Here is a 16,459-nt window from a genome sequence, read left to right on the forward strand (position 1 = left end):
AACCCCGCCCCTAGCCCTTCAAACCCCACCACACAGCTCTTCAAACCCCACCACACAGCTCTTCAAACCCCAGCCCTAGCCCTTCAAACCCCACCCCTAGCCCTTCAAACCCCACCCCTAGCCCTTCAAACCCCCCCCCAGCCCTTCAAACCCCACCCCTAGCCCTTCAAACCCCACCCCTAGCCCTTCAAACCCCACCCCTAGCCCTTCAAACCCCACTACACAGCTCTTCAAACCCCACCCCTAGCCCTTCAAACCCCACCCCTAGCCCTTCAAACCCCACCCCTAGCCCTTCAAACCCCACCACACAGCTCTTCAAACCCCACCCCTAGCCCTTCAAACCCCACCACACAGCTCTTCAAACCCCACCCCTAGCCCTTCAAACCCCACCCCTAGCCCTTCAAACCCCACCCCTAGCCCTTCAAACCCCACTACACAGCTCTTCAAACCCCACCCCTAGCCCTTCAAACCTCACCCCTAGCCCTTCAAACCCCACCACACAGCTCTTCAAACCCCACCCCTAGCCCTTCAAACCCCACCCCTAGCCCTTCAAACCCCACCACAGCTCTTCAAACCCCACCCCTAACCCTTTAAACCCCACCCCTAGCCCTTTAAACCCACCCCTAGCCCTTCAAAGTGCTAATATGCACGTTTCGCTACCTGCGCATGCACGGTGGGCAGCTTGCTGTAGGCGACGGTGATGTTGGGGGTGCTGGGTAAGGTGACGGGTTTCATGAGTGGGGGCGGAGCTTTATTACGGTTTACCACGTCGTATGAGCCGCCCCTCGAGTGACACACGTCCATGATGTGGAAACATGACTGTACGCTGTCCGAGAAAGAGAGACATTTAAACATATAGAAATTTCCAGAAATTTATAAACAGAGTTTGTAAACAGTCTTGCTTTTTTTCTTGGTGCTAAATGCTAATGAATTGATTAGTTAGTTGATGAAATGTAAAAATATGGTTCAGTAGTATTTTACATCAGTCTTGATTCAAAAGCCATAATAAAAACGTAACAACTTCAACCTCCTTTGTGAGTGAGTGTTCTCTTAACTACTATAAGACAAAGCAGGACTTTGAGAGGGCAGAGCCTTTGCCAACAGGAAGTGGGTGCGTACTGGTTGCTATGGGGGAAGTCCAGTAAGTGCTGCATAGTAACAAAGGCGTGGCTTAGCACGTCTGCGGGCGTGATGCGCTGCTCGGCGTCTATCAGCAACATCATCCTCAGCAGGTCCACAAACTCCCGCCTGTCTGCCTTCTCGGCCAGCTGGTCGAAGCCCTCCATGTTCAACACCAGGTTCACCTGGGAGACAGCACAGCAGAGCACACCAGTTCCAGGGTGCTGACAGCATTTTGACCAGTGGTCAGCCATTAACCTATTCTGGACATTCCGGACATATTATTTATTAACCTTAAGTCAATCTATTCAGTAACTAAAGTGAGGTACATGGTCTGGACTGACTGACATGTTCTGGTCTAAAAAAATAAATAAAATTTGCTTTTGAAATGGATTGTTAAGAGGGAGAGGGAGAGAGAGAGAGAAAGAGAGAGAGAATATTCTCAGGGTCTGCTCCATTTGCTACAAGCATGTTTGTCGGGTTTTACATAAAAGGGCAGGTTAAAACTGGACCAGAACCAGCAGGATATCTTTGCTCATGTGTTGATATGTGGGGCGCTGAATGCTGCTACTTCATAGATGTCTTACATGGCCAATGTCCTCCAGACAGCTGAAGATGTACTTCCGGGCCTCCTTAGATTTCATCCCAGTCTCGGCCTCATGCTCCTCCGTCGTCTACGGAAACATGACACGGGAGGAGAGAATGAGCTCATCGTTACTCTGGACTACAGGTGTGCACAGAGCCCGGGATTCATAGCTGTATTTGCGGAGGTGCCAAAACTATTTTGTATGTGTTTTCAAATAAAGGAGCAGCCGTGTTTGGAAATGGGGTAGGGTTTTGGTGACAGCAAAAGAGTGATCAAAAACACCCAACACAGCCAGCACATGGAGCTAACTGGCCGTGGATCCTCCAAACACTCAAGACCTACTTCTACAGTGCCAACAATGCAGGCTGTTACAGGACCAACAGATGAACACTAGCCTAATCATGTCCTAGTCAGACGAGCTCTGCTGTGGCATCTTCCAAGTTGAAATAGTGGCACAGAAACTTTGCTCCAGTAGTTATGAATAGTGCTTCACTTCCTATCCTACTCTTCGCTGTGGGCCCTGTGGGCGAGTGGCACGCACGCTGAAGGAACCAGGAGCCCAGCCTGTAGGTGAACGAGCTAGCTACACTGCCGAGGCTAAGGCAGGCTAATGTCCTGCTAGCTAGTCGCTATACTGCTAAGGCTAAGGCAGGCTAATCTCCTCCTAGCTAGTCACGACACTGGCGAGGCTAAGGCAGGCTAATCTCCTCCTAGCTAGTCACGACACTGGTGCAGCTAAGTGTAGTCACTACATTGGCATTCATTTCTTCCAGCGCAAACAAACTGCAGGTCCGGTAGGAATAATAAAAAAAAAAGACTAGAAATGTTATAATAAACTAAGTTGCGAAGAACACCACCAGCTATTTGACATGCTTTTTCCTTCCCCAAAGCAAAAAAAAAAAACTGCATTAAATAAACAGCATTTTGTGCTTTTTGCTGAAAACACTGTCTGTATTCACCTACACCCCCAAACCCAGAGTTCAACATCAGCCCAGAGGCCATGTGCCTCAACTCAGCTACAACATCCTGGTGCTCTTCTTGCTATGGAACGTGCACCGAGGGTGGAGCTCAGGGTGAGGTGGGTGGAAGGGGGCGGGGCCACCTGCCTTTAGTCTCCACGTGGCGTATGGCGAGTCGGAGTCCTTGGAGAAGAAGCGAGATGTTTTTGTGCCCATGCTGAGCAGGTGTTCTCCAGGCAGGCCTTGGGTCTGGGAGATGTAGCGTATCTGGAAAGAGAAAACAGACAGATACGGATCACCAGCGCTCGTTAGCCCACAGTGCGGGAGAGAAGCAGACATGGAACAGGCAGCCACCTCAAGATATATATGGCAGCTACAATCGCTGTGTAGACATAAACAGCAAAACGTCAGTGTTGCTCACTGCAAACACAACCGCCGCCGTCTTGTGTACGATGCCCAAGGGTGACGGTCCTAGTGGTGGATATGCATGATTGAAACATTTACAACATTTGGCAGCAGCATACGTCAAGAGTTGTGTGGAAAATAAGCTCCGGGCCTTAAACAGCACAGGTTCCTGCTTCACACCAATCCTACGCCCCATCTCAAGACACGGCAGATGTGCAGAAACCAAAATGGCTCCTTACTGGGAAGACAGTCCCTGCCTGCACGTATACAAGACCGTATGCTGCTGGATGAAGAGCCCATGTGAAGGAGTAGAAGGTCAGCGATGGTCTCGCACAAGTCAGCAGTTCTGCTCCACACCCGCCTCTCCTTTCAACAGGACAAGAGGCAACAGGACGTGATGCAGAACCAGCTCATCTACTGCAACAGACTGTGGGTCCCGTTCAGCAGAAGGGACTGAAGTGTATGACCCAAAATATCTGTGGCACACTGACACAAGTATTTGGTTATGACAAGTGCATCCACATTATAATAGTCCCAGTGTTTACTAAACAACTACGGCTGTAATGTTTTCTCGAGATGACTAAACGCATGTAGGTGTGCAAATGAGCTTCCACGAATAGTGCTCTGCTTTCAAAGAATGACAATAGTGGCCTGTGGTTGCCAGTCCTGTCTATTCTAGGGTTATCCAACCCCAGTAGAGTCACCAGCTGCGGAGTGTGTTTCCAAGCCTGACCCAACACACCTGGTCCAGTTCATCAAGGTCTCCAGTAGCCTCCAGAGGGTTACGCGCCAGGCGTGTTCAAACTAAGGTTGATCAGCAGGGGTGTTGATCTCCCAGACCAGAGAGGAGAAATTACAGTTCCACTCCCAGCTGCCATCTGTGTCAAAGAGAACATGGGCGTGCGGGAGGAGGGGGGACGGGTACCACACGTCAGGGCCTGAGGTCACTGAGCAGTTGCACCAACATGACTGTTCTGAAAAACTCCAAGGTAGCGATTTCAGTGGCGGTGAGGGCACATGAGGAAATGGTGACTTACACAATACACCGCAATGTACATGCTAGTTTTCTCTGCTCTCGGTTTAAAAGAATAAAAAAAAAATCCCCAGAACTCTTCTTGGCCAAGAACCAAATATTCTACAGGCATAAAAAAAGGGAAATCAAATACCCTCCTCTATCCGCAAACACACTTTCACTCCAAACAGCTGGGGCAACACACTTATCTTATTACGAGATACAAGAAACTTTATTGACTGTCTCTGGTTGGCGGTGGAGCAGTGCTCAGATGCAGGTCTGCTCCACCTGCGATTACTCCGTCCAGGAAAAAAACAGGCAGATCTGGTGGTGGTGTTGCCAACTGAAGGTGCTGGCCTCTCCAGACATGACCACAACAGATGGCACCTCCCTTTAAGGCTGCACAGAGAGCAAAGGGGGCCGGGGGTGGGGGCTTTGAGGTCACGGCGCTGCCGTTTGCAGGAATACTCTAAGTGTTCAAGTGTCCAACACAGCCCTCTTTCAGGCACACTAGGGGCCCCTGGGACAGCTGCTGGGCTCTTCTGTTTCAGTAAGGAGCTGATCAGCTCTTCTGGAATGTTCCACTCTGTTTCTGAAGCATTTCACCGTTTCCACTGCTGGAGACAAAACCACACGAAGATTAATGCTTGGAAGAACACTACTCGGACGTGGCCTGTTTTTTGCTCTGCCTGTGTGCACAGGAAGAAATGCTTTATCAGTCAGCACACGCCGACAAATCGATGACTCGGCCCGCCCACCCACTAGCAGAACGACAATGATACAACATGTTCACGCCTCAAATGCACCCCACCCCCGCCTGCTCAGGGGCTGAGGGCAAGTTTTAACGACACCAACCTTTTTGTAATGTTAAAACAAAACAAAAAAAAATAAAGGGACAGAAGCAGTGCCCCTGTAGGGCTTTGGCTCCTCCCAGTGCAGGGGGTGGAGCAGGCGGCTCCGAGCAGCAGGTTGCAGGCCTGTTGTTGGCGTCTGCCCACAGGTGACGGCAGCAGGGCGGTGGACGTGGCCACAGGTCTGGGCACAGCGAGACCAGACCCCCACACTTCCCAGAAAGCCTGGGTCACAAAGAGCTCGTACAGCAACCTACACATGCCACAACAAGGACCTATGTGGCGTCTGAGAGAGAGAGAGAGACAGAGAGAGACCTAGAGTCATAGTGAGAGAGAGAGAGAGAGAGAGCAAATGGATGCTATTTTCACTCTTCCTGACGCCGTCCTTCTCTTACCCTATCTGCACTCTGTCTCCCTCCCTCACTTCCTGACTATCTGTTCTCTTACCCTATCTGCCCCCTCTGCTGGGACAAGCCCCCTTCTCCCTTTACAAGCACCACAGTTGTGCACCAACACGTCCAACACACATTGTTCGCAGTTGTAGTGTATATATAACTGTAGTTATAGTGACACGATCGGGTGGCCATGGCACCGCAAACACACACACACACACACACACACACACACACGCGCGCACACACACGCGCGCACACACACGCGCGCACACACACGCGCGCACACACACACGCGCACACACACACGCGCACACACACACGCGCACACACACACGCGCACACACACACACACACACACACACACACACACACACACACACACACACGCGCACACAGCTCTAAACTTGCTGATAGTGCATGCTGGGAAAGCCTGTGCGTCTTTATCTGTGCGTGCGTGTCTGTGTCCAGTGTTTGGGGCGGGGGCTGTGACTGTAGGTTATAAATACATTCTGCTGTGTGGAGTGGAAGCAGACCCAGCTCTGAGCGGGGCAGCGCGCCCCAGCCCTCCGTCTGAGCGTCACCCGGCCTGCAGCTGTGGTGCTCGGGGGGGCCATCACTGGGAGCCCTGCTGCTCCTCCTCGCCCTTATAGACTGGTACAACAACATGGAGCTTAAGGAGACTGCTTCATGTTAAATCCTTCACTGTGATGTCAACTCTCCAGCTTCTTTTTGCAATTGTATCAGTACAAGGCCGCACCCTGACCCCTGACCCGGGGCCTGCTCAGAGTGAGGGCTGGAGGCCGTCCCTGCCCTGACCCTCACCCACTCAGTGCACACCTGGTCGGAAGACACGCATTTTGACGGCTTTTTGAAACCAAGGAGGCCCTATTAAACAGCACCTTTTGCTACCAAGGGAACTGACCTTTTAAAATGTAACTTTACCTGAGTAGCAAAGAAAAAAAAACCCCATTGGCCAGGCTCAGTGCTGCAGAGCTTGCTGTGAGCTCCCTTAGTGGGTGAGTCAGGGCCTAGTCCGGTTACCTGGTCATACTCCAGAGATCCAGGGTAGAGCGGCCAGCCCAGGAACAGCTCAGCGATGACGCAGCCCAGCGACCACATGTCTATGGCCTCACAGAAGGGCAAGCCCAAGATGATCTCCGGAGCCCTGTAATTAAAGGAAACACACACACACACACACACACACACACACACACACACACACACACACACAGAGTTAATGTCATGGTTATTGCCCAGATAAGCTCAGAGATGCCTGGTTTGATATGAATGCCAAGCAACAGGCCGTGAGGTCAGAGCAAGCCAACCGGATCTGGACGTAGTTGGAGCAGGAGACGTTTCTGAGGACATGGGAGAACAACAGGGCGTGGGCTGCCGAATCACGGCGATAACACGCTCACACGACACACACAGAACCACGACTGCAGGAGTGATGAGGTGGCCCGGCACACAAAAGGCGAGTGCGGAAGTGCGTGGCCCAAAAGGACCGAGCAACTCGGGGCAGCGTTGACCCCAAACAGCGGCCGCGACCCACCGAGACGACGCACCCTCAGCTCAAATCCACTCCAACTACAGTCGGCATTGAGTCTAGATCTAGATGAACCCGAACCGAATGGAATATGAACTCCTGTGCATATTTGAACAGGCACACACACACACACACACACACACACACACCCACACACAGCTCGTTTGCAGCTGAGCCAGGACCTCTGACGTCACAACAACACATCTGCTACCTTGACAACAGGGGGAAAAATGCCGGCTGCCTAGCGACAGATGAGCTTGCGCACGGTGACGTGGCAGCTGAAGGCCACGACGGAGGTGAGGAGATGTGTTCGTATACGTCAGCGCGTAATACAGACCCATCAATACAGACCCATCAATACAGACCCATCTCGTACCAGTCACCAGACACGCATACCGGAGACGAAGGCTCGTTTCAAAGCACTGTAGGAAAAGATTCAGAAAGGAAACATCAAGACGGGGATTCTGCCGGGCCACTCGGTACCAAAGGAGGCTCGGCGGTTACAAGGTGGTTGAGAATGAGGTTGTGAGCTAGAGGCAGAGCGCCGATCCATGTATTGGGAGCCGGGGTGTCCCTGCGGTGACAGCTAGTCCAGGGAAAATGCAACAGGGTCAGGTGAGAGTCGGGGCTCGCACCACAGCTCTTAGGGATTAAACTGGGATTAAACCTTCCTGATCTCTGCTAGCAGATGGCAGGGCTCAACCCAACAGAAACCAGCATCACACAGGGCAGAGTGGGGTTCCGGTCAAGACATCGAACCCAAAGATGGGGCGAAGGGCAATGGAAGATACTGGGATAAAACCAGGCAGGAAGCACTTGAGTGTTTGAGGAATAAACCCAACATGAAACGGCACTACAGGATGTGAGTGCTGTGTATGACTGTATGACAGAGACTTTGCCCTGACTGCTTGGTATGATGCCCCCCCCCCCCCCCCCCCCCCCCCCCCCGTGTGGCTCTGAGTGAGAACTAAACCCAACGAACCCAACCCAGCAACAAAGCCCCGCTGGAGGGCTCGACCCAGCGGAGGCTGGAGCAGGCAAGATCATGCTTCCACGGTTGAATAACTGCTCCCTTCAAAACCATGTGTTTATGCCAAAGGTACATGTAAAAAGAGCCACTGTAAAGGCTCAATGAGCTAAACTGAGACTTGGTATTATTTCTCCCCGAGCACCAAAACATTTGTGTCCAGTACATGGAGGACCTTCCGAAAAACACACCTCAAAATAGCACAGGGAGCGATGTGGTAGTCCAAGTATTACCCTGGGCGTCAACACGGGAACGTCCGTCGTGCTGTTTAACTGCCCCAACGTTTCTGTGTTGTACGAATGTCATGGAGATCGAGACTCCATAGCTCCAAGGATGGTAAACCAGTAAGCGGAGCAGAGCAGGAGGGTGGAGTCACGCAGTGCTCGAGGTCAGGAGGGAGGAGTCACGCAGTGCTCGAGGTCAGGAGGGAGGAGTCACGCAGTGCTCAACGTCAGGAGGGAGGAGTCACGCAGTGCTCAACGTCAGGAGGGAGGAGTCACGCAGTGCTCAACGTCAGGAGGGAGGAGTCACGCAGTGCTCGAGGTCAGGAGGGAGGAGTCACGCAGTGCTCAACGTCAGGAGGGAGGAGTCACGCAGTGCTCGACGTCAGGAGGGAGGAGTCACGCAGGGCTCGAGGTCAGAAGGGAGGAGTCACGCAGGGCTCGAGGTCAGGAGGGAGGAGTCACGCAGGGCTCGAGGTCAGGAGGGAGGAGTCACGCAGGGCTCGAGGTCAGGAGGGAGGAGTCACGCAGGGCTCGAGGTCAGGAGGGAGGAGTCACGCAGGGCTCGAGGTCAGGAGGGAGGAGTCACGCAGGGCTCGAGGTCAGGAGGGAGGAGTCACGCAGGGCTCGAGGTCAGGAGGGAGGAGTCACGCAGGGCTCGAGGTCAGGAGGGAGGAGTCACGCAGGGCTCGAGGTCAGGAGGGAGGAGTCACGCAGGGCTCAAGGTCAGGAGGGAGGAGTCACGCAGTGCGCAAGGTCAAACTAAACGCAGAAGAGCGAAACGGAGAGGCAGGTGACGTGCTCTCGGCCACACGGAGGGGCTCGGTGGGAGGGGCACAATCAGGTGCAGACTGCTCGGCTACATTTCCACTCCTGTTCACCCTCAAGATCACATGGCTGAGACACAACGTCTACAGTTAAGCCTCCACTTCTGCAGAACTTTAGACGTTTCCCCAGTGTAGCTTTGAAATGAGAAAAAAACTGAAAGCAAAGAACTAAGCAGCGCCTCCCCCGAGCACAGCGCCTCCTCCGAGCACAGCGCTCCTAGCTGGCCTAAAGCCACTACACTGAGGTCATGGTTTTCCCCAACATCCGATGGCAAAAACCCTCAGCGAGGTTCCAAAACTCACCCAGAGAACGGGACTGCGGAATGTTTATTTGCTCTTCAGTGCATGTGGCTACATGCGTGCTGCTATGAACAGGTCAGAATATTCAGCAGAGTTCAGGAACCGACCGGACCAGTGTGCGCTGACCGTCTGGCCCGGCACAGCTCCCGCCTGGCCCGGCACAGCTCCCGTCTGGCCTGGCACAGCTCCCGTCTGGCCCGGCACAGCTCCCGTCTGGTTGCGTGTCTTGCGTCGGCTGTGTGGCAGCGCCATAAGGACAGAGGAAGGGAATCCTGACGGTGCCGGTCGGATCAGCACACCCAGGAGCCTCTGGGCTGGCTGCAGCATCGTGGGGACAGCAGCAGGATCGGGTGTCGTCTCACACAAAGCCCCTGAAACGGGGTGGGGGGACGACGACTGTGGAGCCTCTGTTGGACAGAGGGACTTTAAAAATAAACAAACAGACAGATGGGTTAATAGATGGGTAGATGTGAATAGACAGGAGTAAGATCAGCCGTGTGTGAACATGTGAGAGAGATCTGTTCATAAAGCAGCCTGCACCCTCACCACCCCTCCGGGGGGGGGGGGGGGGGGAGATATTACACACCACGCAGAATTCCCCTAACCTCTCAGCAACCCACCAGCAGCAAAGAACTTCTGCTTCTTCCAAAACTGCTGCTTTCTGGCACACACATGTACAAACTCAAAACAGAGGCATGCTTGCACACACTCACAGACACAGGCAAACACACCCCTCTACGTATAAGCGCGTACGTACAGATGATCCATGAGTGTGTGCCAGGGTGTGTCGGTGTATAGAGGGGGCAGAGCAGTTCAGGCCTTTCATTACCACACAAAGGAAGATGGGGGTAGGAAGCCTTGAACCGGCATACATCCAGATTATGCAATTCCAGGGGATAGAATGAGAGAGTGGCGTTGCATGAGCGTGAGAGTGAGAGAGAGATGGAGAGTAAGGGAGAGCGAGCTAAACTGAAAGAATGAGAGAGCGGCGTTGCATGAGCGTGAGAGTGAGAGAGAGATGGAGAGTAAGGGAGAGCGAGCTAAACTGAAAGAATGAGAGAGCGGCGTTGCATGAGCGTGAGAGAGAGAGAGAGATGGAGAGTAAGGGAGAGTGAGCTAAACTGAAAGAATGAGAGCGACACCAGCCAAACTGATGGGGGTTTAGGGAGTTTTCCCCACAGGCTGTACACCAATACCCAGTCATCATGCTCTGAGTAAACAAATCCCGCCCAGTACCCATCATCATCTCAAAGTCCCTGCAGCAGACAGAGCAGTTACACAGTTATGCAGTTACACACTTACGCAGTTATGTGGACTTCCCCGTCTCAGTCCACAGCAAACATTTCCATCAGGTCCACAGACTCAGCCACACGGTGGAAAAACCAAAAGAGCTACCGGGACCGGGCTAGCGGGAACACACAGCTCACGACACAGAGAGAGCGGGAACACACAGCTCACGACACAGAGAGAGCGGGAACACACAGCTCACGACACAGAGAGAGCGGGAACACACAGCCCACGACACAGAGAGAGCGGGAAAACACAGCTCACGACACAGAGAGAGCGGGAAAACACAGCTCACGACACAGAGAGAGCGGGAACACACAGCTCACGACACAGAGAGAGCGGGAACACACAGCTCACGACACAGAGAGAGCGGGAACACACAGCTCACGACACAGAGAGAGCGGGAACACACAGCTCACGACACAGAGAGAGCGGGAACACACAGCTCACGACACAGAGAGAGCGGGAACACACAGCTCACGACACAGTGAGAGTGGGAAAACACAGCTCACGACACAGAGAGAGCGGGAACACACAGCTCACGACACAGTGAGAGTGGGAAAACACAGCTCACGACACAGAGAGAGCGGGAACACACAGCTCACGACACAGTGAGAGTGGGAAAACACAGCTCATAACAGAGACAGCAGGAGAAAACAGCTCACGACACAGAGAGCGGGAAAACACAGCTCACGACACAGAGACAGCAGGAAAACACAACTCCCAACACAGTGAGAGTAGGGAAACAGCTCATGACACAGAGGGAGGGGAAACAGCCACGTCGTCTTAGCAGCCCAAGTGTTGAGTGTTGTCATACTTTGCATGTTTCACAGAGCACTTCTGAATGAACATGAACTTCATTAACTTGATTCCAGCAGCGATTCAGTTTCCCATGTCAGCACTGAACATGAAAGTGGGGCTAACTGTGTGAGCAACACCACGCAAGCTGTCTGACGTGATGCCGTCTTGGGGGCAAGGTGTGAAATTAAAACTGGGTAGAGCAGAGTTTAGCCGATCAGGGGCTTTAAGAAACCGAAGCAGCACGGTTGTTTCCATGCGCATTAATGGGGAAACTCGAGTCTTTTAAGATCACAGTTACTTGAGTGGAGGGGTTGGGGCACCTGTAACAAACTGAGCACAAAAAGCTGTTGTAACTTGCCCTGAACTCTAGACCCAAGCCAAAGACACCAGCCTCTTTGTTCTTGTCACAGGATCGCTCACTTGCCAACATTTGTTTGTGAAAATAAAGGGACATCTTGGGCCATGAGGGCAGGGTTGCCAGGTAGTGAGAAAGCAACACATTTCCACGGTGCAGCGGTGATCATCACAACCCTATTGCCAGGTTGTACAGAATGTGGCAAGCACCACAGAAACAGGTGCCATAGTTTTTCTATGTGGGGAATCATTGCTTACACAAAGTCTATTCAAGCCCTTCACAATGTCTTTGGAAAAGGGGAGGAAAAACAAAACTTAATGAAATCCCACATCCTGATACGTGGTCATTTCTTCCTGGCTTGATTACTGTTAACTCCCTCCTAATAGGCCAATAAAACCATCCACTTACTCCAGTATGTTGAAAACGCCACTGTTAGAACTCTAGTGATAATTAATCTGCTCGGATCAGTCGCATGTTTCCCAGCTACAGTGAGAACCTCCCGCACGTCACACATAGTTCAAACCTTTATTGCTCACCTATTATCTTTAGTGCCCAAAATGATGGAACACCATGCCACCATCTCCATCCCTCACTCCCCTCGTTTACATCTGAACTTCAAACACTTCTCAGCATTTCCATTCTGTGATGCAATGACTAGCCAGTATTTGTGTTTTGTCTGTGGCTCTTGTTTCAGTGTACTTTATGGAAAGTGACAAATAGGCGAAAAAGGCGCTATACAAATGAAACATGCCTGGGGTGTGTTGGGCCGGGGTGGCCAAGCAGAGCACCACCTGTTTGTTCTCCTTGGCAGCACCAGTAAAGATTAAGGCTAATGGGGCATCTGTTAGTTCTGTCTTGATCTGTGTGTCCACACACCATGTACTCCAGAGCCTTGATCTGCTCAGGAGTCCAGCCAATTAGGGCTGCCCTGTATGGAGAGTGTGACTGCTCTCTGCTGAGCTAAGCACATAAAGAAGAACCATATTAATGTCTCATACTTTCAAAACTGATCCAGTATTGATCAGGTGTGCCTTTTCGAAGTAAATATGTGAGGGTCTGAGCGTAAACTTGGGACAGTTATGAGACATTACATCTTATAAGATTGAGACATAATGAGACATTACACAGGTTGTAAAAGAAACATAACATGGTGAATTTGATGGAGCAGCTTGGGTAAAATGTCTCTGGTGCCTAAAGATGTCCATGGTAGAACTGCATGAGGCATCAATAGTTTGGTGTTTTTTCAATGCTACAACATAGCAAATCATTTGATTCTGAAACATTTGATACTTTCAATACTCAATATTGCACAAGGAGCCGAATTGGTACTCTGAACAAGCGAATCAAATTGCACAAGCTAATTTGACTTGGATGGGTGACGTGCAAACCAGCTGGCTTGAATGATGCCAGTGACTTCGCTAGCTAGGTAGGACGGCTAGAGCAAAAACCCAAAGAGGTTCAGTTTCATGTCTGTGACTTGTAAAAAAAAATGGATTCAAGTGGTCAAGTGCGGGCGTATTTTGCCTACATCCCTGATAAAACTGTGCAGAGAACAAACCAGTATGCAAAAGGTGTTCTAAATATCCCCCCTACAAAGCAGGAAACACCAGCGACTAGGCTAGGAATGTGGCCAAGAATTAGCTTGAACAATGATGTAAAAAGACCAAAGGTTAGCAAAGCACAAGGCTATGCTGGGGAACCGTCGAGTGATTAGTGAAGTGTTTGTGAGATGAGATAATTACTCCTCTCGCCATTTGAGTTCACGATGCTCATGTGGTTGCGTTTCCATCACAAATAGGCTTTCAAGCACATAGCGTAATTACCTGCTGAATTTCATGTGGTATCATATTAAAATGTAAAATTTTGGAATAAGAATGGAGCTCTGGGTGTACAGTTTAACCTCAAATTATGTGACTGTGTTTCTTACTCAGAACTCAACGTCATCCAGTCAAGGAATCATTATATCTGTGCTAGATATAAACACAAATGCTGCACAGACTCCAAACAAGCCCAGAGTAAACAAAGGAGCCTAAAGAGAAGGAGACGGAAAAGGGTTCTGAAAACGTTTTTTTTTTAAGCTAGGAACCGTAAACATGCAAATGAACTCCCCAATGTAATTTCAGAAAAAGAGTTTAAGTATTTATTATGTAAACCTTTCTTGCTTTATTTTGGCATTATTTCATGATTAAAATTCAATAACCATTTTACATTCAGATATGGAAGGGTTTAATATTTTTGTGGGGTTTTAATGTCAAGGTATGTCAGGTTTTTATTTTTTTCGTGTGAAGTGTGGTGTTGGGGATCACACACAAGGCCAGGACATAGTCTCCGTTCCAACGGTCATAGTTTACAAAAGAGCCTGGTAAGGGAGAGTTAGAAGCCAAATGGGCCACTGCAGATGAATGCCTTGCAGGCTGCCTGCATGTGTGACAAGGCGCTCTGAGCAGCTTCACCACGCTGCCTCAGCAATGGCAGTCAGGCGAGCGCAATCTACATTTCCACCACATTCGCACTTCTGCCGCACTGCATTAAACGGTGTCGTCTACAGGGAAGGGTATAATCATCTTTCAGAAGGCCACGCCCGTAGGTCTGAGCGCTAAAGCTGCTCCGACGGTTCTGGGAGCTGCGGCTCGCTCTGGGACGACGGCTGACGAGCGGACGCCTTTCTTCGTGTTCCGGAAGCTTCCAGCAATCAGACAGGGACAACGTGCAGAGCTGCTGACTTCACGTCTGCGGTTTGTCGCCGGACATGGAGATCTTCGAAATCTTGTATGGGAATAATTATGTGCATCACGGCAGTAGGTCAGGTTTCCAGTGCCAATGCCAGCGGTGGCTGGCTTCACTCTGTACATTTTTTAAAGGCAAAACAGGATTCGCAAGACACGGGCAACTTTCCAAAAACAAAAAAACAAAAACCCCAAGAAGAAAAAAAAAAAAACCCAACACACCTTGCAGCAGAAAGAGGCATGTGAAGAACTCCATATCAGCCATCAACAGCTGCAGCAGCGGCACGAAAAGCAGCTTTACGACCCACAAGGGAGAGGAGAAAGCCAAACAGAAGGCGTCGCCGTCTTAGAGTGGAGCTGCATCGCTTTAGCTACCAGGACGCAGCCTGCATCATTACAGCTTGCATTTTTGATTTTTGACGTTTATCCAGATCGACATATTTAATCTGTACGACAGGGTGTGCACCTGGGGCTCAAACCCATGACCCTGGCATTGACAGAACCTTGTTCTACTGGATCTGCCAGATGAGTTTACAAAACAGAACTCTAGAAAGACGGGCAGAAACCAAACACCGTTTCAGAACCAGGTTCCAGAAGCCTCCAAGCAGTAAACCCACCCACTTGTGACAGCTGTGAAAACCAACACAGACAGGGACCAGAAACACATGTACATAGAATGCAACAATCACTCATTAAGTGATCTTGAGCACAGGAAAGTCTCTATAACCAATAACGCAGTTGTTTAGAATGATCATTTTATTGTTATTGCAGTCATCCTGACCCATGACTCTGGGAAAGCAGAGGGCCGCTGGACTTTGCCATGGAGGCAAGTTCTGGGCCCCGCATGGCCGAGTCAGAGCCCACACTGTGGCACGAGGACTGTAGCTTGTGCCTTCGGCATGCGTGAGGGCGGCCAGCTCTGACCTACACCACCCTGATCAAAGTCCACTGCGCCCTTAAGATTCAGCATCAGAATACGCTGCACAGAAATACTTCACACAGTATACGCAGGTGGGGTAAGTATATGCAGGTGGGTAAGGGCATTCGATTAAGCAGCTGCTTTGGACCCAGTTCCACAGTGCCCACATCACTACACTCAAAACGATCACCAACTTTTGTGTTTACGTCTTTATGGTTTATGCTCCTGTTCTTATGGTTCTACCCTCTATGACATCAAAGTTGATGAGGAAGCATTCAGTAGGGGCGTGGCCAGGGGCGTGGCCAGGCTGGCTGTGCAGTCGGCTGGTGCTTCCCGTCGTGTCACAGACTGAACTACAGGAAGAGGTTCACCGCAGACACATCTGTGTACCCGATGTACGGCAGTCGAACGCCGTGACTCCTCCCGCCAAGACCTGCGCACGCAGCAACCAGGGGAAAAGCTGGCAGGCGATTACCGTCTTCCGTGTGAAATGAAGACGAAACTCAACCTCCGCAGGAGCAGTGACCTCAGACTTCAGAAGGAGGCCCAGGAGAACATTAGGAAGCTGCTCTGTTGCTCAGACATCTGACCTCAAGTTCACATGTAAAACAAGATGAGATTTCCACTGCTCAATTCTTAAACCTAGGCAAATATTAATGTTTGTGTGTCGAGTTAAAAGTAGCCACACTATATTACAAATAGAATGTTTATTTTTTATGGTGTTGGAATGGTTCAGAAAGCTTATGCCTTTAGCAATGTTTTGATGTGAAACTGAAGTAGTGAACTTGGTTTACTTGTAAATCTACACATGCTAGGCTGAGAAACAGGAGGAATAATGAATGATTCCCACTGGCCAATCTGGTAGAGAGCCAAGGACTCCAGAAAAAGAGCATGCAGAAGCAGGGGGCGGAGTCGGAGGGAAGCTGCACTCGTCTCATTGGTCAAGAGGAAAACTGGTAGATGCACACGCAGCATAACGCTGTGGTCACTAGGGGTGGGCGATATAATATCGTTCACAAAAATACCGGTACATTTCTTTATTCGATAGGATTTCGCTATATCGCGACCAGAGTTGTATAGTAACGAAGTAGAACTACTTCACTACTGTACTTAAGTACTAAAA

The 16,459-nt window shown here is 50.7% G+C and overlaps 1 protein-coding gene across 1 annotated transcript in view; it reads right to left on the bottom strand.

Annotated features, from left to right (window-relative positions):
- hipk3a (homeodomain interacting protein kinase 3a) overlaps positions 1-16,459 on the bottom strand; it is a 40,252-nt gene that overhangs the window by 13,062 nt on the left and 10,731 nt on the right. The window contains 5 exon segments of the mRNA XM_077022164.1: positions 661-826; positions 1,120-1,304; positions 1,707-1,793; positions 2,812-2,931; positions 6,369-6,492. Of these exon segments, the coding sequence (XP_076878279.1) occupies positions 661-826; positions 1,120-1,304; positions 1,707-1,793; positions 2,812-2,931; positions 6,369-6,492 (682 nt within the window).

Source organism: Brachyhypopomus gauderio, chromosome 11, assembly GCF_052324685.1.
Source record: "Brachyhypopomus gauderio isolate BG-103 chromosome 11, BGAUD_0.2, whole genome shotgun sequence".
Taxonomy (NCBI): Eukaryota; Metazoa; Chordata; class Actinopteri; order Gymnotiformes; family Hypopomidae; genus Brachyhypopomus; species Brachyhypopomus gauderio.